The sequence below is a fragment of the Odocoileus virginianus genome, unplaced genomic scaffold (genome assembly GCF_023699985.2).
Source record: "Odocoileus virginianus isolate 20LAN1187 ecotype Illinois unplaced genomic scaffold, Ovbor_1.2 Unplaced_Contig_4, whole genome shotgun sequence".
NCBI classification, from domain to species: domain Eukaryota; kingdom Metazoa; phylum Chordata; class Mammalia; order Artiodactyla; family Cervidae; genus Odocoileus; species Odocoileus virginianus.
In genome coordinates this window covers 2,131,919-2,158,107 of record NW_027224321.1, presented here as the reverse complement: position 1 = coordinate 2,158,107, position 26,189 = coordinate 2,131,919, and the positions used below count along the sequence as shown (strand labels likewise).

At 46.7% G+C, this 26,189-nt stretch overlaps 1 protein-coding gene and 1 long non-coding RNA gene across 2 annotated transcripts in view; one reads left to right on the top strand and one right to left on the bottom strand.

Annotated features, from left to right (window-relative positions):
• The window catches only part of ASB18 (ankyrin repeat and SOCS box containing 18), a 99,288-nt gene that overhangs the window by 53,667 nt on the left and 19,432 nt on the right, over nt 1–26,189 (top strand). The window contains exon 6 of the mRNA XM_020905505.2: nt 20,840–21,344. Within this exon, the coding sequence (XP_020761164.2) occupies nt 20,840–21,344 (505 nt within the window). The remainder of the gene's footprint in view (nt 1–20,839; nt 21,345–26,189) is intronic.
• LOC110145280 (uncharacterized) lies at nt 422–16,613 on the bottom strand. The gene is made up of 2 exons (XR_011486308.1): nt 16,496–16,613; nt 422–791 (listed from the first exon to the last, which is right to left on the bottom strand). It is a non-coding gene; the product is annotated as an uncharacterized lncRNA (long non-coding RNA).

The following is a 26,189-nucleotide window of genomic DNA, read 5'->3' as shown; positions in this document are numbered from 1 at the left end:
TTCGACCCCGCCCCTGGACTCCCTGCAGTGCGCGGCGTCGGTTAGCGCCCCAGGCTCCGCCCCTGTAGGCCCCGCCCACGGCCGTGGGCACGCCCCCAGACTCGGGCCCCGCCCACCGACACCGACCCAGCCCCGGACGCGCTCCAGGCCCCGCGCCGTATGCCCCGTCCCCAGAGCCCGAAGCCCGCGGCCAGCACCACTGTCCCCACCGTCCATCGCAGCCCCGCGGCGGCCACCAGGCCCGCTCCGCCCGCGCCCCCCGCCCGGCCTCGGGCACCAGCCCGGCCCGCGCCGGTTTAATTAGTGCTTGATTGCGAGCGCGGGGGGGGCGGCGCCACACGGAGGTAATGAGCCGGTGATCACCGGCCCGCAGACGCCCGCGCTGGAGAATGCTAAAAGGCCACTGGCGGGGTTGGAGGCTGAAAAATTAGGGTTTTTAATGATAATTTTATGCAGAATAATTGTCACAGTGTGACATAAATGGTTAGCTCCTCGGGCGGGGCTTTGGAGCCCCACAAGCCAGTGGAGCTGTGCCCGCATATTCTAGCACCACCCCCACCCCCACCCCAGGCCCAGGTGCCGGGGTTCTAGAAGTTCTGCCGGTTCCGGGTCCAGCCCCGCGGCTGTCCTTGCGGAGGTCTGTCCACTTTGGGTCCAGTAAGTCCCGGGAGAGGCGGCAGGTCCCCGTGTTATAGCCCGGGCCTTCTCTTGCCGGGTTCCCAGCTTGCCTTGTGTCCATCTTGACGTTCTAGTCCCTTTTCTCAGGTTTAAGTTTTCGTGGCCTTCTGTCTCTATGGTGAGGATTAAATAAAAGCATCATGTTAAGTGCAGGCAGGCAGGACTGCTGGGCTCTCAGGGATCAAGATGAGGGCACCACCTACCAATGTCACCCGCGTTCAGAGCAAGGACTCAGGAAGCCAACGTGGACCACCAGCAGGCTTGAAAGTGACTGAAGGAAGGTGACTGAAAACAATATAATATCTAAAAGCAGCATTACTGAGCTGCAATTGCATGTAGTAAGGTGCACATGCTTAAAGTATGCAATCTGATCAGTCTGGACACAGGAATGCAGGTGAAACCATCCCTATAACCGAGATCGCAAACCCAACCATCACCAGCAAAATGTTCCCTTGTCCCACCGGAACCTCTCCCCCACTTCTCCAATTTCCCACTGACTGTTTTTTTGTCACTGTGGTTTAGTCCAAATTTGCGAGAATTCTGTGTAAATGGAATGTAGTCTCTTTTGTCTGACATCTTTCATGCAAAAATATTACTTTCAGATTTTTTTTCTTGAATCACTTTTTATTTTTATTTTATATTGGAGCATAGTTTGATTAGCAATGTTGTCTTAGTCTCAGGTGTTCCGTGAAGTGATTCAGTTATACAAGTCTCTTTCTGTGGTTCAGTCACTAAGTTGTGTCGGACTCTTTGGGACCCCACGAGTATGTAGATACATATATCTATTATTTTTCAAACTCTTTTCACATTTAGGTTATTACAGAGTAATAATGTAATTAGGTTATTATTACAGAATAATTAGGTTATTTAGGTTAGAGCAGAGTTCCCTGTACTATACACTAGGTCCTTGTTGGTTATCTGTTATAAATATAACTGTGTACATGTCAATCCCCCTGCTTTTGAGATTGATCATACTGTTTTGTGTATCCATAATTCACTCCTTTTCATTCGTGAATGGTATTCCTTGGTACAGAATAACGCAATGTGTCTATCCACTCACATGTTAAAAGACACTTGATCATTTCTGACTTGAGGCTATTGCAAGTAAGGCCGCTGTGAACATTCATGTACCAGCCTTTGTCTGAGTATATGCTTTCATTTCTCCTGGACAAATACCTAGGCATAGCGGTGTCACATGATATGATTAGGAAATGACCAAGCTGTGTTCCAAGTTGGAATTACCATTTTACATTCCCACCAGTTACATATGGTTGTTCCTGCTGCTTCCCATCCTCATTAACACTTGGTACAGTCACTCTTTAGCTGTTAGACGTTCTATAGGGATTTAGAACTATTCCACTGCAGTTTTGATTTGCATCTCCCTAATAACAAGTGATGTTGGGCATCTTCTCATGTACTTATTTATTTAGCATACATTTATTTTCTTTGGTGAGGTGCTTGTTCAAATCTTGTGCCTTTTTAAAATACTGGGTTGTTTGTTTTTTTCTTAAATTTTGAGATTTCTTTATGTATTCTGGGTAAAAGCCCCTTATCAGGTATGTGGTTAATAAATATTATCTTCCAGTCTCTGGGTTGTAGTTTCTTTCCTTAAAAGTGTCCTTTGGAGAACAGAAGTTCTTACTTTTGGTGGAATCTAACTGATGGCTCAGATGGTGAAGAATCTGCCTGCAATGCAAGAGACCCAGGTTCAATCCCTGGATTGGGAAGATCCCCTGGAAAAGGGAATGGCAACGAGTATTCCAGAATACTGGAATACAAGTATTCCAGGAATACAAGAATACAGTATTCCAGTATTCTTGCCTGGAGAATCCCATGGACAGAGGAGCCTGGGGATTACAGTGCATGGAATTGCAAAGAGTCGGATACAACTGAGCACTTAACCCTCACAACAGATCCATTTTTTAATTTTAGGCATCATGTTGGGTTATTTTCTCTAAAGAAAAACAACTTTGCCCGACCATGGCCACAAACGTTCCCTCCTGTGTTCCCCTCTAAAATTTTAATGACTTATATGTTCCATTTAAGTCTATGGCCCATTTTGAGTTAATGTCCGAATATGGTGTGAGGTAGGAATTAAGGCTTTCTTTTTTTTCTCTGCGTGTAGTTATGCAGTAGTTCCAGCACTGTTTGTCAAGCAGCCTTTTCTTTCTCCACGGGTTTGCCTTTGCACTTTAGTTGAAAGTCAACTCAAGGACATATGTATGAAAACAAAACAAAACAAAAAGGACATATGTATGGGTTTATTTCTGGCTCTCTTGTCAAGTACACGCAAGACAGGGCAAGGCCTGACTGACTGACTAAAGACCCAAGGAGCCACTCCTAGATGCAGACACTTTTAACACTTACTGGCACAGTGAGAAGAAAAACAGCCACAGGTTCCAGTTCTGCATGGTCCTTGCCCTCCACACCCAAACAAAAGGAGACACATTACGCAGCGTGACTTGCAGGACGCCCTGCTATAGCACACCTGAATCTGGATGTCAGGTGAGCAGCCTTATAGGCCACAGCTCTGATCTGAGGCGGGCAGGCCGGGAGTCCCGAACCTCACCAGAACCCAGGAGGTGACAAGAAACATCGCAGGACAGCCTCCCAGGGGACACAGGGAGGCGAGTGGACAAGGGTCTTGTAGCAGCCCCTTAACAAGTTCTGGAGGATCGCAGGGTGCTCTGCCAAGACTTGGACCAGCAGTGGTTCAGACTTTTGTCTGTGTGGCCAGTGTGGATACGTGCAAGGCCACCAGGGCTCCACTGCAGAGCTGTTGCTCTGTGTCTCTGTTCTGTTCTGCCTCGCTCCATTGCTCTTTTCTGACAGCAGTACCACCTTGTACTGAACGCTGTAGCTCTGTAAGAAATTTCAAAGTCAGGTCGAATAAATTCTCCAGCATCATTCAAAGTTGTTTTGGCTATTCTAGCCTCTTCACATTTGCACATAAATTTTAAAGTCAGTTTCCCAGTTTCTACCAAAAAAAAAAAAAGACCCCACTGTGTTTTGACCGAGGTTGATGTGACTCTATAGATCAATCTGGGGAGATTTGACATAAAAATATTGCATCTTTCAACCCATGAACACAATAAATCTCTCCATTTATTTAGCTCCTAGTTTCTTTTAGCTTCATTTGATAGTTTTTAGTGTACGACACTTGGATATATTTTTCAAATTTATCCCTAAGTTTTTAATTTCTGGTGCTTTTGTAAGTAGTATTTTTATTTAAATTTCTGTGGTGTTAGCTATTCTATAAATTGATAAGAATTTGTTTTTGTGTATTAATTTGAAACCTGCAACCTTGCTTAGTATTTGTTCTAGTAACCTCTCATAAATTCCAAAATATTTCTATGTAGACAATCATGTCATCTTCAGATAAACACAGTTTCACTTCTTTTCCAGTCTGGATGCCTTGTTCTTGCTTTATCGCACTAGATAGAACTTCCAGTGCTATGTTGAATAGAAGTAGTAAGGGAAGACAACTTTCCTTATTTCTGTTCTTGGTGGACTGAAAGCTTTAACTATTAAGTATGATAATAGATGTAGGTATTTTGTAGATGATCTTTTTCAGATTGAGAGAATGCCCTTCTATCCCTGGTTTGCTGACAGTTTTTTCTATGAATGGATGTTGGATTTTCTCAGATGCTTTTTCTGCATATATTGAGTTGTTCCTGGAGCTTCCCAGGCGGCACTAGTGGTAAAGAACCTACCTGCCAACGCAGGATACGTAAGAAACACGGGTTTAATCCCAGGGTTGGAAAGATTCCCTGGAGAAGGAAATGGCGGCCCACTCCAGTATTTTTGCTGGGAAATCCCATGGACAGAGGAAATCCCAAGGACATAGGAGTTGACCCTATGTGTGTATTTTTAGTCTGTTAATATAATTATTTACACTGGTTGATTTTCAGATGTTAAGCCAATCTCACATTTTTCAGACCACAATTTATAAATTCCTGGGTTTGATTTGCTGAAAATTTTAAAACATCTGCATCTATATTTGTTAAAGTTATTGATCTGCAGTTTTTTCTTGTAATGTTTTTGTCTGGTTTTTATATCCAATTGATGCTGGCCTCAAAAATGAGCTGAGAGGTGCTTGTGTAAAATTATTTTTATTTCTTCCTTAAGTGTTTGGTAGAAATCATCAGTGAAGCTGTCTTGGCCTGGAGTTTTCTTTTTGAGCAGGTTTGCAGTTATGAGTTCAATTTCTTTAATGGCTATAGTGGTATTCAGGTTCTTTCTTGAGTGAGTGAGCTTTGATAGCTTGTATCTTTCAAGAGATTTATCTCTTTCATCTAAGTTGTTAAATTTGTCATAAAGTTGTTTTCTATTATCCTTTTAATAGCTGCAGAATCTGTAGAATCACCACTTTCATTCACGATAATGGACATTGTGGTTTTTATTCTTTCTTCCCTGATCAGTCTATTTTGGGTTTTACTGATTTTCTTTTTTGTTTTACTGTTTTATTTTCCATTGATTTCTGATATGATCTTCATTTCCTCTTTTCTTTGCTTATATTGAATTTCATTTGTTCCTGTCTTTCTGATTTGTAAGATGGCAGCTAATGTCTTTGATTTGATGTGTTTTATTTTCTAATATGACTTCCCGGTGGCTCAGGTGATAAAGAGTCTGTCTGTGATGCAGGAGACCTGGGTTCAATCCCTGGGTGGGGAACATGCCCTGAAGAAGGAAAGGGCAACCAGCTGCAGTATTCTTGCTGAGAAATCCCATGGGCAGAGGAGTCTGATGGGCCACAGTCCATGGTATGGGCTTTCAGTATTACACATGTACCCACTATGTACCACTCTAGCTGAATCCCACGCGTTTTAATAGGTTAAAATTTCCTTCTCAATCAGTTTAAAATATTTTCTGATTTGTTTTTTCATTTGTTTCCTTTGAGCTTTTTTCTTTGAAAGATAAGTTATATAAAAGTGACTTTGTTTCCAAATATTTGGGTATTTTTCAGGTATCTTTCCATTATTTATTTCTAATGTAATTCCATTATGGTTAGAGAATTTACTTTGTTTCACTTTGCTCCTTTTAAATTTACTGAGTCTCTTTTGATGATCCAAAATATATTCTATCTTGGTAAAAATTTTTGTGCATACCAGTAAAGAATGCATGTTCTACAGTTGTTGGGTGGAGTGTTCTATAAATGTCAATTAAGTCAAGTTGCCTATATCCTCCCATATACTTCCTGATTTTCTGCCTACTTGTTTTACATGTTGTTGAAAGAGGGGTGTTGAAATCTTTGACTGTAACCATGGATTTGTCTATTACTCTTTGCAGTTATATAATATTTCAAAGCTCTATTATTAGTTATCAGTACATAGATGTTTAGCATCATCATGGCCTCTTGAAGAACTGGCATCATTATTTAAAGATATTCTTTATCTCTGGTAATATTCTTTGCTCTAAAGTTCTACTTTGTCTGATATTAAAATATCTAATCTGACATTAATACATATTTCTTTTGACTAGTGTTAGCATAGTATACTCTTTTCCATCTGCAATAGTAATCTATTGCTATGTAACAAATTACCACAAACTTAGAGACTTACTACAGCACACATTTATTGTTTCACAGTTTCTATGAGCAGAGTTTGGGCATGGCTTCACTGAGCCCTCAACTGCAGAATTTCTCACAAGATTGCAATCAAGGTGTCAACAAGGGTTAGGGTCTCACTTGAAGGGTCAGCTAGGGAAGGATCTGCTACTAGATTCATATAATTATAGGCAGAATTTAGTTCTTTGGGACTATAGGACTGAGGGTCTCGGTTCCTGGCTGACTATTGATTAAAGGCAGTGCTCAGTTTGTGTCTTTATTTTTCAAACAGATCTCTTGGAGTCAGGGTATACCTGGGTCTTTTTTAATCCAATCTGGTAGTCTTTGCCTTTTAATTGAGTGTTTAGATCATTTACATTTAATAAGATTTTAATATGCTTATGATCAAATCAAACAGCCTGTTATTTTTTCTATTCATATCATCCGTTCTTTGTTCCCTTTTCTTCTTTTTCTACCTTCTTCTGAATCAACTATTTTTCATGATTCCACTTTATCTCCCTTTTTGATTTATCACATATAACTTATTGTTCCATTATTTTAGTAGTTGCTTTAGGGTTCATAGTCTACATCTTTATTTTACCACAGTCTGCCCTCAAGTGATGTTCTACCACTTCATGTATAATATAAAAAACCATTTGACTATTCTTCCATTTCTCTCCTCCTGACCTTTGTGCTATTGATATCATATATTTTACTTCTGTATATAAGTCTCAGAGAACATTGTTAATATTTTGGTCAAACAGTCAATTATCTTTTATTGAAACAATAAGAAAAAGTTTGTATGTTGATCCACGTGGTTCCCATTTTCAGCTCCCTTCATTGCATCTGGGATCATCTTCCTCCTTCTCAGAAAACATTCTGTAATATTTCTTGCAGTGAGGGTCTGCTGGAGATAAATCCCGTCAGTGTGTGTGTGCTTGGGAAAGCCTTTGTTTCATGTGAGAGTTTGCTAGGTGCTCTTGTTGGGCAGGGAATTCTGGGCTGACAGGTTTCTTTCTTTCAGCGTTTTAGACACGGGGTTCCACTGGCTTCTAACTTGCCTTTTTAATGGGAAATCTTCTCTCCATCTGTGTTCTTTTGTATATAGTGTCCTTTTTTCTGGCTCTAATATTTTCTCCTTATCACTGACTTTAAGCAACTTGATCATGATGTATTTTGATGTTGTTTTCTTTATCTTTCTTGTCCTTGAGATTCATCAATTTCTAAATCTGTAGGCTTATACTTCTCATCAAATTTGGAAAACTGATGGCAATTATCTCTTCACATTTTTTTCCGTATGATCACTCCTCTGCCTCAGGGAGTCCAGTTGCATGTATGTTATATATACCACTTGAAGTTGTCCCACAGTTCATTAATACTCTGTTCATTTTTCTCTTATGTAATTGATTTATCACTTGTTCCAAAGTCCCTGATCTGCCATTAATGCCATGTAGTATATTTTCATCTCAGACACTATAATTTTCAACTTTAGAAGCTCAATCTTAGGTCTTTTTAAAATATCTTTCTTGTCTTTACTTAACATGTTTAGTCTTTCCTCTAGCTTCTCAAATATACAGAATATAATTAAAATAACTATTTTAATGTTCCCATCTATCAATTCTATCATCTGGGTATGAATAACATTTTAACTTTGTTCCTTTTGTAAATTCCAGATTCACCTAGGCATAATATGTGGGAGATAAGATATACACATATAAGATTCAAGAGTAGAAATGCTTATGATACATTTTTTTGATTATTTTTTAAAAGCTATAAGTAGACAGCCATTCTGCAGGGATACTAAATGAAGATTAACTTCTGCATCATTTTAACTTACAATTTCTATCCTTGAGACATTTGGTAGATGATTTGCTTGTGTACAAAGTTGCCATCTGATGGCAGAATTATAGAAACCCCATCTACTTTCAAAAAGCACAGCTCCCAGGTTTCATTATTGGAGGAACCATTCCTACAAGCATTCAATAGCCAACTGTTGAACTCTATGAGGTGCTGGACTTGTGTTGCGCTATAGTCTATTTCCTCAAGATGCTTTCAATTTCAATGGAGAGGAAGGTAATTTACATCAGTGTGCTAGACACTGGACCAAGGGTATGCAGAATACACTATGTGCATGGAAGTTGAGGGTGTGGGCTGGTAGATTTCAACTGGAAATTTTCTAGGAGACAAAGGGGCATCAATTTTATTAAAGGACATAAACCAACCAAATCAAAGCAAAGGAAAATGGGCAAATTATTAGGCAGTTTTACATTGATTTTATTCAGTTTTGATATTTTTATACCTTACAATTTCATATGTTAGAAGTACATATATTGCTACATTTGAGGTCTAGGTTGAACTCTAGCTGCGCAAGCTTGGGCAAGTTATTTCATTTCTCTGTGTCTTGGTATTCTCATCTGTAAAATAGAGATAATATTTGAGCCTTCTACATAGGGTGACTAGGGGAATTAAGCCAGCTAGTGTATGGAAAATGCCTAGAAGAGTGCCTGGCACGTAGTTAAGAATTATGCAGGTGCTGACTACAACTGCTGAGGTCTCTTGTACTACCACTGTGCTATCTCATGGGAATTGAAACAACATTTCACTAACTTTAATTAATATGGGGTTTTGTGGTTTCTTTATCTCCATATTTGTTGGTCATCTATGATTTATTTCCAGTAATATTCCTAGTCAAGAGCATACTCCCAATTTTAACAGGTTCCTATGGAAAATATAACCCATCTGATGGTATTCCATGTCTAGGAACACACCATGCCTCCCACCCCCCCTCAAAAGTCATGTCTATATTCAGTTTTGTTCAAAATTAAGTTCTATAAATGCAGCATGGTATCCTGGATTGGATCCTGGAGCAGAACATGAACATTAGTCGGGAGAGTGGTGAAATCCAGATAAAGTCCACAGTTCCATTAATAGTATTGGATTGATGTTAATTTCTTAATTTTGACAAAGGCACCGTGATAATATATGATGTGAACTTTACAGGAAACTGGATAAAGGACATTTGCAAATTCTCTGTACTACCTTTTCAATTCTTCTGTAAATCTATAGTAATGTTTAAATAGAATTTTAAAAACCAAGTTTGCTTCATCCCTTGGACTCAAATCTTCCACCTTATAGTCTTAGAAAAAAATGTGGCTTTTTACTAAGAAATAAGAATGTATCGCCTACTCAGAACACAAAGTATAGCCAACCCTAACGGCTGCCCTTAAGACAAGCCAACAGGCTTACGTTCAGTTGGCATAAGGCGCTGAGGCATATGCAGAGCTACTCGGCTTACACAGTGTGATAGGAACTAATTTCCCGACTTCAGTCGGTTTCTCAGAAATCATTCAAATCCAGCACATTGCTTAATAAAGACTTTTAAAATGTCTTTGTATTAAGATGAGGCTTTGTAAAGACCTCTTTTCTTTTGTCTTTCTCTTCCTCTTTCTTCTTTTTCTTCTCGTTTTCTCTTCTGTCTCCATGTGTCTCTCTACATGAGTCTTTCTCCCTGGTGATTTCATTTGACAGTCTTGACTTATTTAAATCCAAGTTATTGAGGAAAAGTTTAAGATAAGTGATGAACATAGCGTAAGTTCAGGCAGAACTATGCAACAGCTGACTCAGAATCCCTTCAATATCAATGATTTTTTTTTTTTAATATCAATGATTTGATGGAAGATCCTGGCAGGTCCCACTGAACACCTCTACAATAATATAGCCAACTCCCTTGAAGGATGAAAGTTAACAGATGTCAGAGAGGGACTGAGCTTTAGACTGCGGCTTTTCAGCTCTGAAGAGTCCCCCTAAAGTTAGACTCCGAGGAGGTCTGGCTTCGGGTAGTATAAACATTATCACTTTGACAGGAAAGAGCGACTTTTTCCAGAATCTTTTTATACATAGTAGATTTTAGGTCATCCTTAATTTTTTTACCTTTCAGTAGAGAGGGGGTCGTTGACCTACATACAGAGCCATTTCATTTTCTTACTCTTGATGACAATGGTCTCCACACCTAGGGACCCAGTTCTGTTCCAACCCCTTTTAGTCAGCAATTCTCCATGGGTGCAGGACTTTAAAACCTTTGAGTCTCTGAGTTCCTGGGATTAAAAAAAAAAAAAAAATCATCTGTGCTTCCTTCCAACCTGCAAGCTTCAGAATTCAGAATTCAACACACATAAAGGAATATCGGAGCTTTAATCTAGGAACCTTTTGAAGAGATTTTCCCAAAAAGAAAAGTTCCAGTAAAGTTACTCTCTTCACGTTAGTAGCCTGCATGCCAGCCTCGCCCTATTTATTACCAGATTCCACTCCTTGACCCTTCTTAAAATTCTGAGATAATTAAAATGAGAGAAGAATTAGCACAGTCCTGATTCTTTATCTCATCTAGAGCTGTCTCGATTTATGCAAAAGTGAGGCAAATTCGCTTCCTTCATGAGCGTGTCAGTCAAAAAGCATGCACGTTTACCTCTCCGTCCCAGCTGTGTTAATTCAACTAAATAAAAGTTCATTTTAAGCCAGAATTGGACTTGTGGAAGCAGCTAATTATCTGAGGAGGAAAAGATTATTGAAGAAAACTACTGGGCAATTTTTTTCTAACTCAAACCTGGCAGGATCAAATCTGGGCAGAGAAAAATGAAGTACGCCTTTCCCTGAGGCAAGAAAGGCACTTTTGGGGCAGGATTTGAGCAGGAACAATTATTCTGAGTCCTCACCCCAACCCCAAAGCTTCTGCCTAATAAGAGGTTTCGTTGCATGAGCACCAGCTCATGGGCACTGATGCACAATCCAGAAAACAGTCCGCTTTCTACAACGCAGATGAGTGATTGATTATTATTCACGTGGAGAGGAGAAAACATGACCCAGTTCCACAGGACTGTGAGGCATCTTGAGGAATACCAAAGAACAAGGTGTCAGTGAGGGGCTGCCCCCACTGATAACTGGATATTTGTACAGAAACTTCCCATTCTGAGCACGCGCAAGTGTCTGACTTCCTATGATCCTCCCCACAGGCTTGCAAGGCATGGTTATTCCCAGTTTACAAGTTAGAAAGCTGAGGCTCACCAAGAGCCTATGTTTTATCAGTAAAATGGAAAAACACGGGCTCTTGGTAAAAGACTACCAAGTAGAAACCATCAGAACCAGGTTCAAAAGCCAATGTTGGCTCTTCCCTGGTGATCTAGTGGCTAAGACTCCCCATTCACAATGCAGGGGGCCCAGGTTTGATCCCTGGTCAGGGAACTAGACCCCACATGCCACAGCTAAGAGTTCACATGCAGCAGCTAAATATCCTATGTGCTGCAACTAAGACCCAGCACAGTCAAATAAATTTTTTTAAAAACTGAGTTAAAAAAAGAAAGCCAGTGTCGTAAGAGAGATAGATGTTGAAAGATAACTTCTCCCTTGTTAACCTAATTTTTTTTTCCAAAAACCGCTAATTGTCAGAAAGTAGCTCTGCTCATCTCTAATCACGACCTTTCAAACATGTTCTGTCATAGGTTTATCCTCTTTCCTTGCCACTTATAGAATCTCAGGCAGATTCCTCACCTTTCTGGTTGCTTGCCAAGTTCTGTTTGAATACATACAACTCACTCTTAGGAATTAATACAGGTAATCCAGGCCAAATCCAATCTTTACCCTCTGGGCAAAATCCTTGATCAGACACCTCAAGAAAGATATACAGATGACCAATAAACAAATGAAAGGTCCTCAACATCATTAGTCATCAGAGAAAAGCAAATTAAAGCCATGAGGAAATATTCTTTATGTCACACTCTTTAGGATGGCTAAGGCAAACAGACAGACAATGCCAAGTGTTTGCAGGAATGTGGAGCAACTGGAACTCTCATACATTGTTGTTGGAAGTATATAATGATGTAACCACCTTGGAAAACTGCTTAACCATTTCTTTTAAAGTTAAATATATACCTACCAGCAATTCTACTTCTAAAGATTTATCCAAAAGAAATAAGAACATATGCCCACATGAAAACTTACATTAAAATGTTCACAGCAGCTTTATTCATAATAGCCAAAAAGTGAAAATGCTCATCAGTATCAAAAGGAGAATGAATTCTTAAACTGTGGTATAGCTATGCAATTACATGTGACTCAGAAATAAAATAGAATGAGTTATTTGTGAACGCAACAATATGGATGAATGTCAAAGACATGTTACACTAAAGAAGCCAGATACAAAAAAGTAGAAAATTCTAGAAAAGACAAAACATGGGGAGAAATCAGAATCATGGTTGCCCGTGGTGGCTGACCAGCAGCAAGCACAAAGGAACTTTTTGGAGACATGAAAATATGCTACATCTTGGACATCCCCCATGGTCCAGGGGTTAAGATTCGGCCTTCCAGTGCAGAGGATGCAGGTTCAGTCCCTAGTCAGAGAACTAAGATCCCACCTGCTGTGCGGTATGGCCAAAAAAAATTTTTTTAATATGCTATGCCTTTATGTCAATATGCATGTCATAGCATACGTCAATATGCTATGTCACAGCATATGTCAATGTGCTATGTTGATTACACACATCCTTTGCCAAAATTTGTACAGCTGTACTCTTCAGACATGTGCATTTCTCTGTATGCAAATTTTACTTCACTTAAAAAATATATAAAAACACGTATATAAAACTTTTCTCTCATACAAGAGACACAGATGTAAAGAACAGACTTTTGGACTCTGTGGGAGAAGGCGAGGGTGGGGTGATTTGGGAGAATAGCACTGAAACATGTATACTACCATATGTGAAACAGATCGCCAGCCCAGGTTCGATGCCTGAGACCGTGTGCTCAGGGCTGGTGCACTGGGAAGACCCTGGGGGGTGGGATGGGGAGGGAGGTGGGAGGGGGGGTCAGGATGGGGAGCACATGTCCACCCATGGCTGATCATGTCAATGTATGGCAAAAACCACCACAATATTATAAAGGAATCAGCCTCCAATTAAATCAGAAAAAAAAAACCTTTCTCTCACACAAATCAAAGCTCCCCACCTCACCCCTATCTTTCTGATGACTGTTCAGTACCATCTTTTTGGTAACTGTTAGTCATTCTCTTCTCCAGAGGGAGCTGGGGTTCGCGTCACGACCTAAAACGAGAGCTGCTGTTGTTCAGTCACTAAGTCGTGTCTGATTCTTTGTGATCCCATGGACTGCAGCATGCCAGCCTTCCCTGTCCTTCACCATCTCCCAGAGTTTGCTCAAACTCATGTCCACTGAGTCAGTGATGCCATCCAACCATCTCATCCTCTGCCGCCCCCTTCTCCTTTGGCCTTCAATCTTTCCCAGCATCAGGTCTTTTCCAATGAGTCAGCTCACTGGAGAAGACTCTTGAGAGCCCCTTGGACTGCAAGGAGATCAAATCAGTCCATCCTAAAGGAAACCAACCCTGAATATTCATTGGAAGGACTGATGCTGAAGCTGAAGCTCCAATGCTTTGGCCACCTGATGCGAAGAGGAGAGCAGAGTCTTCATTTCACTCCTCTCCTCCTTCTCCTCCCCTCACGCTGATGCCTCTGGGTTTCCCCCTTCACAATGCTGGGGCCAGGGCAGGAGAGGAAGGTTGCCCATTTCTTGTTGAGGAGGGGATACTAGTGAAGCTTCCAGAAAGTCAGATACTTCTTCAATGGAAAGCAGGGCAAACAGTGGAACTGAATTCTCAAAGTTTGTTCCTTCAGTCATTCCTCAGTCCACCAAAATGCAGAATTTCACTTGCAGTTTGCGGGGGGGGGCGGGGGGGGGGACGACACGGGAATTTGCCTAAAATATCATTAGCAGCCACAACCATTGAACACTTGAGAAGCAAATTAAATGGCAGCCATTGCTTCAAGGGAAACCATAAGGATAGACATGGCTGGGCAGTTTCCCTCTCCATCTCCCTGCTACCCTTCAGGATTTGTCTGTTCATATCAGCTATTTCAATTGTGAATATCTATGCTTGATAGTCTCACAGCTGAGCATCCTGGAAGAAAGGGAGGAAGAAGAAAATACAGAGCAGAAAGGGGCGGGCGGCAGGTCCCCAGAGGAGAGGCTCAGTAGAAGGTCCAGAGAAACCAAGTGAGAGCTGCTCCTCCATCAAAGTCAGGGCAGCGGCTTCCCCATCCTTCAGCTGGAACCAGCCGGGGAGTCGACGCACAGAGGCAGTCTCCCTGCGATGGCTTCACTGGAAAGCATGGCTGTGTTGTCCCCCAAGTCTCCCCCCCATGTCCCCTGTGCACCAAACCCCCGCCCTGCAGTCCTGCCTTGCTCAGCATCCAGCCACACTGCTGCCCCCACGGACGGACCCAGACTTGGCCCCAGCCACCCTGCCCCAGGGACGTGTCTCCAGCCCATCTGCCTCCATGTCAACTCCAAGGAGGAACAGTAGCTTAATGATGATTCGACATGACTGGTTCATGACACCCATTACTCCCAGAGAACACACTGGCCAGGAGGGATTTGGGCAGCGAGTACAGGAGGACAGTGAAGGGCAGCCAGGAGGGTCCAAGGATTTCCAGCAAGTGAAGCTATTGCTCCGGAGACAGATGCTGAACCCACCTGACCAAGGGCTTGAAAGGAAGGTCTGTTTCCCCTCCAAAAACATGTAACTGACCTTTGTGAATTTCACCCTGGTTTTGGTAGTTCTTTGTCCTTGTTGTTGCGTTGCTCTTTGGGTACCCTCATCCTCTGACGACTGTTGAGTCATTCTCTTCCCCAGCAGTAGCTGGGTTCACATCTCAATCAGGAGGTTCTGACTTGACTGTGGGGTCACCGTTCTCTCCTGGGTGTCTACCCCTGACATCACTGCTTCAAGCCTCAAAAACCACATCCTCACTGAAAAGCAGAGAGAATGAAATCTCCGATGCAGACTTGCCCAGAGGACTGGTGAGAAGCAGGTTCCTGTTCCTTGCCCGCTAGCATGAGGCCCACCGGCCAGGCAATGTCCTCAGCCTTCTGTGCCTTCGTGTTCTGTCTGAAGGTGTGTCCAGGAGCCCCGTGGGGCGCTCAGAGAGGAGACCCTTCCCCCCGCCTTGACCTGGTGTACAGAGCATGGAGGAGGCTCTCGACTTACTGAATGAACCAACGAATGAAAGGTTTAGAGAGAGCTTCTGGGAAACGCCGACTGCCTTGCCTGACTCACAGAAGGTGCTCAGCAAACAGTACCCAAGGGGGGAGCAGCAGGGCGGGATGACAGAGAACTAAGCCAGACAGCAGCCAGAGCCTCTGCTCTGCCACCACCCGGCTGGATGGCCCTGAGTCACTGGTCGTCTTCTGAGCCTCAGTTTCCCCGCCTACAAATTCCACCTACAGTGCAGACCTGTCGCAAAGCCTAAAGATAACATTCTTCTAAAAATAAATTAAAAGACCACGTGCTGGGGAAGGCACTGACATCCCAGCTCAGAACCAGAGGCTACGAAATACTACTTTTGAGGGTTTTGTGCCACGGGAGGGGTGGGGAGGAGGGAAGCTGGAGAACGAAAGCCTGGAGCAGGCTGTCTCGTGGGGTGCAGGGCAGTTTGGCAGGTGGCGTCAGCGGGTAGGAAGAGGCGAGCGCTGAGGAAGCCGGGCTGAGGCGCTCGGCACCATTTGCATCTGCCTGGTGAGCGGGGAAGCAGTGCTGTGGAAAGATGCTGGAGGTGGCTGGGTGCTGTGTGCCAGATGAGGGCTGGGAGTCCTACTTCTCTCCTTACAAATAAGTCAAAATGACATTAATTCAGCCGCCCTTGATGGGTTCATCTCTATTAACTCCAGCCTTTTGGCTCAAGCCACTTTTTCTGTGTACTGTCAACCTTGGGCCCCGTAACAGCTTGTCACCATGATCATTATCAAAGATGGGGAGGAGGGCTGGGGGGGGGCTGGGGGAGCGTTTGCCCAAGTTGCTTCGTATCAGAGGCTGTTCAGACAACAGTGTCTCCTTCGTCTCATAAGACAGGGACAAGTCGTTTTGACACGGTCAGATGAGAATGTACCCTTGGCTCCTGACAGTGACGGTCTCACGCTGTCTGCCACCAGGGAAACCCATACTGACTCCAGGCCTTCCGTATTGTGTCTCCCAGGACAGCAGGACATCTGCTCAAGAAAACCTCGCTTGGCAGAATAGAGCTCAGCCAAAGTAGGGCTTCCCACACAGCCCTACAGAGGCTCGGGAGACGCTTTCCTGCTGGGCCATTTCTTCCTTGACTGGAGACCCTGACAAATACGACGTCAGGTCTTTCAGGTCCCCGAGACTGTTACACTGCTCTGCTTGCCACTAAGGACCCTCCACCCGCCCCCCACGCTCTCCTCTCCTCTCACCTTCTCAGAGCTGCTGCCCTACAGCCTTCCCAAGATCTCTGCTTACACCTGGACAGATCAATGGAAAATCTGAGAGCATTCTGGAAACCTGGAACGCTGAGCTGACATTCTTAGAATCCATGAGCTGCTGCTGTGGCTGGCAGGGGATGGTTCTGTTATTAATAACCTCTGCTGTTGTTCTGCTGTCAGACTGCAGTTCTAATTCACTTTGGAAAGTGAATTTGAAAACACTGGCAAGCAAGAAGGAAATAAAAGCACCCTTCACCCCACCATCCAGAGGTGAACACGTTGGCTTGTGTATTTCCAGACTCTCTTCCGATGCATGTACATATCTACTCTTTTTTTTAATAGGAGTGTTCGATGCTGTTTCAAGCCCGGTCTTTACACATGACCACTGCAGACAGCTTTCCATGTCATTAAACAGGCTCCCACGCCTTCATTTTTAATGACTGCCCAGTGCGTGCCAGCCGAGATGTGCCCCAGTCAATTCGTTGTGTTGTTTTCTCTCGTGCCTGTGGTCTGCAACTTACATCATGACCTGCTCGAAGGAAGTGCCAAGGTTTAGCCAATTAGAAGCTCTTCATTAAAAATGAAAAGGGTATCCTCGGTCCTCCAGAGGCTGGGCCAGTGTCCTCATTCTTCTGAAAGCTATCTTTGTTGCAAAGAGCAACCTGGCCATCAGGCTGTTAGGCTGCGGACGTGGAAAAGAGACCCACTCGTATTTCCCGGTGGACTTCTTCAGAGAGGCTGGGCTGCTTTAAAAAAAAAAAGAGAGAGAGAGAGCAGGAGAAAATGTTTGGTAATTGTTTGTGAGCGCACACAGGCTCAGTGGCAAAATGAGACGGAACCTTTGATTTCTAACCTCCTGCTGCACTGTTCAAAATTCCTCCCAGAGAGGCGCGGAGGAAGCAAACTGAAGCACTCTGATTGTCAAATTTGCATCCTCTCTTAGCTGCTTATTGTCCCAAAGGACGTTTCACATCAAATCGTACTTGTTTGTAAAGATCTTTCACCCAAGACAGACCACTTCTCAAAATACTGCTGATATGGAGGATAGAGAAATACGGAGAGATGGTTTAAAATATTGCAGGTCCCTGGGTAGAAATGTAAACAGATTTAATGCCACCGGCTTCCAGCCTGGAAACCCTCAAAGGATCCGGTGCAGGGTCCCAGTCAAGTAAATACCAGGAAAAACAGCAGCCATGCAAAGGAAAACTGAAAGACGTTCATTAAGGAAATGCATTTGTTCAACATGCTTTTAGGGAATACCAGTAGTGGGCCAGCCCTGCCCTAGGTGCCAAGAAGCCGAAGTAAATACACGTCCATTTCTATACCCAAGGAGCCAACCATCTAAGAGAGACATGCCAGAGAACACTTGAAACACTGGTGTGACAAAGGCTGTACCCGTGGACGGCAACTTAGGTATGAGGAACATGACAACACAGAGGTGTGACTGAGAGTAAGAGGAAGGAAAGACAGGATGCATCCTAAGAACCACACCTGGTCAGGTAGGATCCAAGCACAGGATGAAGCATCGGGAAATGAAACTGGTGAGGCCACAGAAGCCGATTCACGAGCTGTCCTGTGTCCCAGAGGAGGAAGCCTGGGATTTCTTCAGCAAGCAGGAAGATCCTCTGGGTTTTCAGCCAGCTCATGTCTTATGATTCACACTGGAAAGGCTTTTTCTGGGTAGCATGGAGCTCGTTAAGATTGGTACAGGAGAGAAATCAGCAGATTGTCCACTTTGGGCAAGAAAGGATTTGGGGCTTCCACAAAGGACCGTGACAACAGGGCTGGAGGGAGGAAGCAGTTCAAGTGATGATTGAAGAGATGGAATCGACATGGCTGAGTGACCAACTGAAAAAGGTGGAGATGGACCTCGAGGAACTGGGCAAAAACAAAGGGTGAGTAACGTACAGAGCAAGACCCCGAAGGAAGCAGGAAAGGGTTACACCGGGCCACAGGATGGAGAGGGAGTCCCTTCCTTAGACACATGGAAGTAGTGGAGGACGGTCACGGAGAAAGACTCTGCCAGGTGTCAAGGCCGCCTCAGCGGCACACAGCAGGAAGGTCGGCTGATGCTGGGAGAATTGCACTCACTGAGTAAGTAGATGTAGACTGCTGAGAAGGCCGGGAGTAGAAACAAGACCTCTTGGGACTTCCCTGAGGGTGCAGTGACTAGGACTTCATGCTCCCCATGCAGGGGCCCCGGTTCGATCCCTAGTCAGGCAACTAGATTCCATATGCTGCAACTAAGAGTTCACATGCCCACAACTAACGATCCTGCATGCCACGGTGAAGACTGAAGATCCCTTGTGTCACAGCTAAGACCTGGCGCAACTTAAATCATCTTTTTTTAATAAAGAAATAGGGTTTCTTGGGGATGGTGATCAACATGTGGAACAATCACAAACGGGCAAGGAATGAGGAGCCGGCCTTCAGTCCCAGGAATTGTGGACCAAAGGGCACTGAGGACCAGTGAAGCGCAGAGGCCAATCTCCATGATGGGGGTTTCCTCCAGGGGCCAAGTGGGGAAGAGAGGGTGGGTGGTGAATTGTGGCCAGCTGATGCAGGGGATGGCCACGTCCCCTCCACCCAAAGGAACCGAGGATGCCGAGAAGAGAGAAAGAGAGCTGCCCAGGGAAGGAATGAAGCCAGGAAGGGCTGAGAGGGCCAGGAGCCAATGGGCCAAGTCTCAACAGAGCAGAGATGAGGAGGGCGCCAACAGGAGGGTGGGCTACAAGGACCAGGGTCTCACCCTCTGCAGTCAGCATGTGGGCCCATCAGACTCCAAAGGTGAAGCAAACACGAGGGCAGAAACACCCCAGGAGCCAGCCCAGGACTAGGGGCTGACGTGGGGCTGCTGTCCTGTCACTGCCCATGAACGCCAAGGGCCAGCAGATGGAGGAGGGGCTCGGGAGGGCCTGTGAGACCGTCCTGCTCTCAGGCTGGGCCAGATTTGGTTAGTTCCCCACCAGTGTCCAGGGCCTCAGTCCAGCGGGCCTGTCAGCAGCAGCCCCCTGGCCTTAGGTGGAGATGCTTCAAGTCCTCCCAGGTGTGTAAGCAGCTCTAAGGACACTGCCCTCCTGGGAGAGCACAGTCTTGGCACCAGCCTGAGGGACCTGGAGGCGGCAGGAGACACCCACCTCAGGGGGAGACTGGCCTCCCCTGGGAGCCGAGGAAGCCCCGGGAGACACCCACCTCAGGGGGAGACTGGCCTCCCCTGGGAGCCGAGGAAGCCCCAGACAGCACAGTGGGACTTAGCTACCTCCAAAATCCACATTCCGTTCAGGGAGACTTCAGTTGAAACAATGATGGTCCTACAGTTAGGCACAGTTGCATGTTTTGCCCACGCTTCCAGTCCTGTCTGAGGACACCCCAGTGCCAGTCCACCGCCGTGTCCTGAGGGACCGATAGATGTCCTTCCTGGGAGTAGGGCAAGCCTTGCCTCACACCATCACCAAAAGCAGAGGTATATGTCGGCTGATAAAGAGCCCAACAGTTTAAGGGGCCCTCCTTAAAACAGTGACTTCCAGGCCCTCAACTGCCACCTGTCACAAACAGCCCAGGTAATTTGTCTTTCCAGCATTTGAACCATATTACCTTTTCCCTGGCGACTCAGACGGTAAAAGAATCTGCCTGCAATGCAGGAGACCTGGGTTGGATCCCTAGGTTGGGAAGATCCCCTGGAGCAGTGAATGACAGCCCACTCCAGTATTGTTACCTGGAGAATCCCATGGACAGAGGAGGCTGGCAGGCTACAGTCCATGAGGTCGCAGAGAGTGGGCCATGACTAAAGCGACTTAACACGCACACATACGGTGCTACTTTGGAAGGTGTGTGCTGTGCTTAGCCGGGCAGTCATGTCCGACTCTTTGCGACCCCATAGACTAGCTCTCCAGTCTCCTCTGTCCATGGGAATTCTCCAGGCAAAAATGCTGAAGTATGTTACCATGCCCTTCTCCGGGGTATCTTATTGACACAGATCGAACCCACCTCTCTCAGTAGTCACAAATTGCAAAGTTTTAACGCTGCATGTGGAGGAAAAATTTCCTAGCTGTTTCCACCATTTAGTAACTGGTGAGCCTTGTAGCCTCCACCACCCCCATCCCCAGCTTTGCCGTCATTGCATTTCTTTTGAGGCCCAGTGTGAACTCCTGTATAGCCTGGGCACAGTGGAGATCCGGATTCCTGCCCTTGCCATTTGAGGACCAACTCCCCAGGGGAGAAGGGCAATGGGTCCAAAGCCCCGAAGCGGTAGGCGGGGCGTGTGGGGCTGGGGCAGGCAGGGCGCGGATGCCGGCTCACCGCCCCATCCCAGTGACCGACCTTGACCTCCTGCAGGTGCGCGCAGGCGCTGCTGGAGCAGGGTGCCTCAGTGCGACTGGAGGGCGGCGCCGGCCGGGACACGCCCCTGCACGTGGCGGCGCAGCGCTGCCTGGACGAGCACGCGAGCCTCTACCTGAACTACGGGGCACACGTGGACGCGAGGAACGGCCGCGGTGAGACGGCCCTGAGCGCGGCGTGTGGCGCGGCCCTGCGGCCCGACGAGCACGCGCGCTGCCTGCGCCTGTGCGCGCTGCTTCTAAGGCGCGGCGCGGCGGCAGACGCGCGCGACGAGGACGAGCGCAGCCCGCTGCACAAGGCCTGCGGCCACGCGCGCCCCAACCTGGCGCGCCTGCTGCTGCGGCACGGCGCCGACGCGCACGCGCTGGACTACGGGGGCGCGTCGCCGCTGGCCCGCGTGCTGCAGACAGCCGCCTGCGCGCCCGAGGCCGAGCCGCAGCTCACGGTGCGGGAGCTGCTCAACCACGGCTCCCCCACCGTGTGGCCCGACGCCTTCCCCAAGGTAAGAAGGCCCCCGGGACAGGCCGCGGCGACTCGGCCTGCAGCCCGATGCCATGCCGCGCTTCTCAGACTTTCCGGGGCCGGGGAACCCCCGGGACACGGGTCCAGGTGCAGATTCTGAATCCGCAGGAGACGGGTGGCGGAGTCTGGGTTTCTAGCAAGTTCTCAGTGAAGCCTTGGGACCACACATTGAGGAGCAGGGCTGGGAAGCCTTTTCTAGAGTTCCTAGGAGATCAAAAGGTTGGGGTGTCAACAAGCATACTCGAGTGTGACCTTGCCAAAGTGTCCCCTGGGAGTGCCAGGGACTTAGTTCTATGATGCTTTGACGGCTCAAAATATTTTGGCCAAGATATCTTTGGGTGTAATTGATGAACAGTGAAATCAGCCCCTTCTCATATCTGGTATCTGACTTGAAATTAAATACCCTATGTGGTCATCCACCTAATTAATGGGATTACCTCACCACACTCCTGTGAAACACTTCAGACTCCTAACATTCCCCAGCTAGGTGTCTGGCAAGTGAAGTGTCCTGTGCAGGGTCAAGGTTGTGCAGGGATCTCAACTCTACTTTGCAGACTTGACTCTGAGCAGCTCCTTGCCTTTCCACATGTCAGATCTACACTGAAATGAGACAGATGAAAAATAAAGATGTCTTATCAGATGGACTTCCCTGATAGTCCTGTCGTTAAAACTCCATGCCTGCACTGCAGGGATCAGGGGTTTGATCTCTGGTGGGAGAACTAAGATCCTGCATGCTGACAGGCACAGAAAAAATAAAAAATAAAATCTAAAATAAATTTTGAAGAAAAAAAAAGATTTATCATCAGAGACAAAATGTTTTCCAAAAGAAAAGTTCTCAAAATCCTGGTTAGGAGGTTGTCCTCCCCAAAGACTTCATTGAAGGGAGGCCATTCTATTAGATGGGCTTCCCTGGTGGCTTAGAGGGTAAAGCATCTGCCTGCAATGTGGGAGACCCGGGTTTGATCCCTGGGTCGGGAAGATCCCCTGGAGAAGGAAATGGCAACCCACTCCAGTATTCCTGCCTGGAGAATCCCATGGATGGAGGAGCCTGGTAGGCTACAGTCCACAGGGGTCGCAAAGAGTCAGACATGACTAAGCGACTTCACTTTCTTTTCTTTCTTTTTATTCCATTAGATGTAAAATTGGCTATGCTTAATTTAAAATTTATCCCAGTCTTGCAAATCATATGCAAGAGACATATTTTGACCTGATAGGTCTTACCCAAATAGCTTAAAAACTGTTATCCAAAAAGTATAGTATGCTAGATGATCTGAAATAGTGAGATTCACACAGTTCTCAGATGCCAACTTTGCATTGTGGCTGCATACAGAACACAGTTCTTGTCTCTCAAAACATAGGTGAGACATGGAAAATCCACCCAGACAAGTCCCTGGGCATTCCCTTATTTGAGAAACAGTATGACAGTTTCTTATGCCAGCTCTTGCACTGTCTTCAAGTAATTCTCTTGAGACACTCTACTAATGCTCTACTAGTGATTTCAATTTCCTGGGTTCTTAAAAGGGAAGAAATGCCAGCATTTTTATAGTCTATAACATTTATTTTACAGACTTTTATAATATATTCATAAGTTACATTTTGACATTTCCCAATATTAGCAGGCTTAGTCCATCAGCTGGTAAAACAGAAACAAATGAAAATCTCCCACCCCTCCAGTTCACACCATGAACCAAGATGCATCTTTCAGCCCTTTTGTTGTGAAACTGCATAAAGAATGAATAAGAGGGCTTCCCTGGTAGCTCGGTGGTAAAGAATCCGCCTGCCAATACAGAAGACACAGGTTCAATCCCTGATCCAGGAAGATCCCACGTGCCGAGGAGCAACTCAGCCCACGTGCTGCAGCTGCTGAAGCCTGTGTGCCCCAGGTCCTGTGCTCCACAAGAGAGGCCACTGCAATGAGAACCCCACGCAATGCAACTAGAGAGTGACTCCCGCTGACCACAACTAGAGAAAAGCCCATGCTGCGTGAAGACCCAGCACAGTCAAAAATGCATACAATTATCTTTTTAAAAGAATAAATAAGAAACAAAACAAGAAAGAAAGAAGACTTCCCATGATGAGCCACAGTGAAAACCACCTGGGCAAATTCTTTTAAAGAGGAAAAAGTCAATATATGTTGGTGGTGACTAATCATAACCTTTGTTGGCCTGGAGGTCCTTCGATTTGAATAATATCCATCCAGGTTTCCTTGTCTAAGGTGTAGCACCCCAGGCAACATTCTGGGGACAGGACTTGGAACCCCGTGAACTCTGTTTCCAGGGCTGGAGGAATTGCCCCGGTTTGATCCAGAGATGCAGGGCAAGACCCAGTGCCTCCCCTCCGGGCCTCCAGGGGCTGTGTCCTGGGATCCCCTCGGGGAATCCTTTGTCAGCCACTCAGGAATGGAGCCGGGTCAGTGGGGTGCAGGCTGGGTGAGGTTTGCGTCTGGGACCGGCTAGTTGCAGTGCAGAGCCAGGGGCCAGGAGAGGCGCTTGGCTCCTGGAAATGATGATGCATCTCCCAGCAAGGCCACACCACTGTGGAAGGAATCTGAGTTTCTCTGAGAAATCGTAATCTCCAGACAGCTTTCACAGGATAGCAGTATGGCCTGCCCTAAACAGGGCACCGTGCTGGCGACCTGCAGACCTTCCCTCAGAGTTGGTTGAATGAGAGAAGAGTATTCCAGCAACTTCACCGCCCCGGGGGCTGCACTGAATCTTTGGAAATGGGCATCCCACCTCTTTATTCTGAAGATCCCCACACCTCCAGAGGGCATCCTTGCATGGGTGCTAAGGGGGTCCACAACCCCGCCCCCTGGCACCAGCGCTAGGAACAGGTTGTGGACAAGAGCGCATTCACCACCGCCCTGGGCATCCTCCGAGCCAATGTGAGACTCTGGCCTCGCCGCCCCTCAACCCCCACCCCCTACAACTAAAGCGAACGCTCTGGAAATCTGGCAGGAGCATCTTCCTCCACCCAGGCCCCCTGCGCGTGCTCCACCGGGGAAGGGGTCTAATCACCCCGCGGGACATCAAAGGGCAGACCCGACTCGCTCAGCAGCCCCGTGGAGCGCGCAGCAAACACGCTGAAACGAGCCACAAAGACGCTCGGCAGGCAGGACTCAGCGCCATGGCGAGGCGTACACAGAAGCACCGGGGAATGTCACAGAGCACGCCGGCCGTGGGCAGCCGCCGCGCTGTAAATAGATGTAAAGAGACACCCACGGAGCTCAGAATTACTGAGGCAAAAGGTTTCACAGCGAGCTCATGACATAAATCACAGTTCCCCCCCACGCCCAGACAAAGGCGCCAGCACCGCGGCGGGCGGACTCAGAGCAGCCGTCGGAGCCGCGCGCAGTGCGCGGCCGCCGACATCAAAGCGGTGTCACGGCTGGGGACGCTGGCGTGTTGACAATGCCAGGCCTTTCTGCCTGGCTGACCGCTAGTTAACACCAGAGTCAGGTCGGGGCGCAAGGGCAGGTGCAGGCGCGGTGTTAGGCTGCAGCCAGGTTTGAATCCTGGAAGTTGGGACGGAAGGGTTCCCGCCCGCCTGGAGGAGAGCGGCCGGCAGGAGGGCGGAGAAACGCACGTGAGGGTGGGTCTGGACTGGTTCCGACTAGTTGAATTTGCAGGTTGGATGCTTGGTCTAGAATAAGGACTTTGCTCACCTTCTGCTAGCCTTCTGCCCCTCACTTGGGCAGTCATAAATAATTCCCGCTTGGAGGGCCTCCCAGGCTTCCCTGGTAGCTCAGCTGGTAAAGAATGCGCCTGCAATGCAGGAGACCCAGTTTCGATTCCTGGGTCGGGAAGATCCCCTGGAGAAGGGATAGGCTACCCACTCCAGTATTCATGGGCTTCCCTGGTGGCTCAGATGGTAAAGAATCCACCTGCAATGCGGGAGACCTGGGTTCCATCCCTGGGTGGGAAGATCCCCTGGAGGAGGGCATGGCAACCCACTCCAGTATTCTTGCCTGGAGAATCCCAAGGACAGAGGAGCCTGGCAGGCTATAGTCCATGGGGTCACAAAGAGCTGGACATGACTGAGCGACTAAGCACAGCACATGAGGCTTCCCAGTTGCTTCACAGTAAAGAATCTGCCTGCCAGTGCAGGAGACTGGGGTTCGGAAGATCCCCTGGAGGAGGAAATGGCAACCTGCTTCAGTATCCCTGCCTGGGGAAGCCCATGGACAGAGGAGCCTGGCGAACTACAGTCCATAGGGTTGCAAAGAGTCGGACACAACTAAAGTGACTGAGCACACACACAGACCTGCCCACGAGTTGGAGACATGCCTAAACACCAGTGATGAAAGCTTCCCGCACAGGCATCCTTAAAGCCTTGTTCAACAAACGTTTCTAGGAGCAGCTGTGCTCCAGGCTGGAGTTAGTGTTTCATTGACACATAGAGCTGCCAGTCATCTGGGTGAGATGACCTTAACTCAGACAACCACATACGCCACTATGAAGTTGCTGTGGTGTGAAGGCCCTGAAAACCTTGAAAGTGCCAAATGTGGGGAGGAGGGGGTGCGTGGGGGCCAAACCTGGCTGGGCGGAGGTCCAAGGCTCCTTCGAGCTCTTATAGTGCAATCCCAGATCTGAAGGCTGAAGACACAGCTATGTGGAGAGGGGAGGGGAAATCATTCCAGACAGGAGGAACAGTGGGTACAGACGTCCTGGGGCAGGAGGAACACAGCAACGTATGTGGGGCTGGGAGGGTAACGCAGTAACTGGAGAGGAACCAGCTGAGCTGGGACACTAGGCAGAGCTCCTCTTCAGAGTTGGAGCCTTCGTCTTAAGAACAGTGGCAGTCTATTACATCATCTTAAGCCATC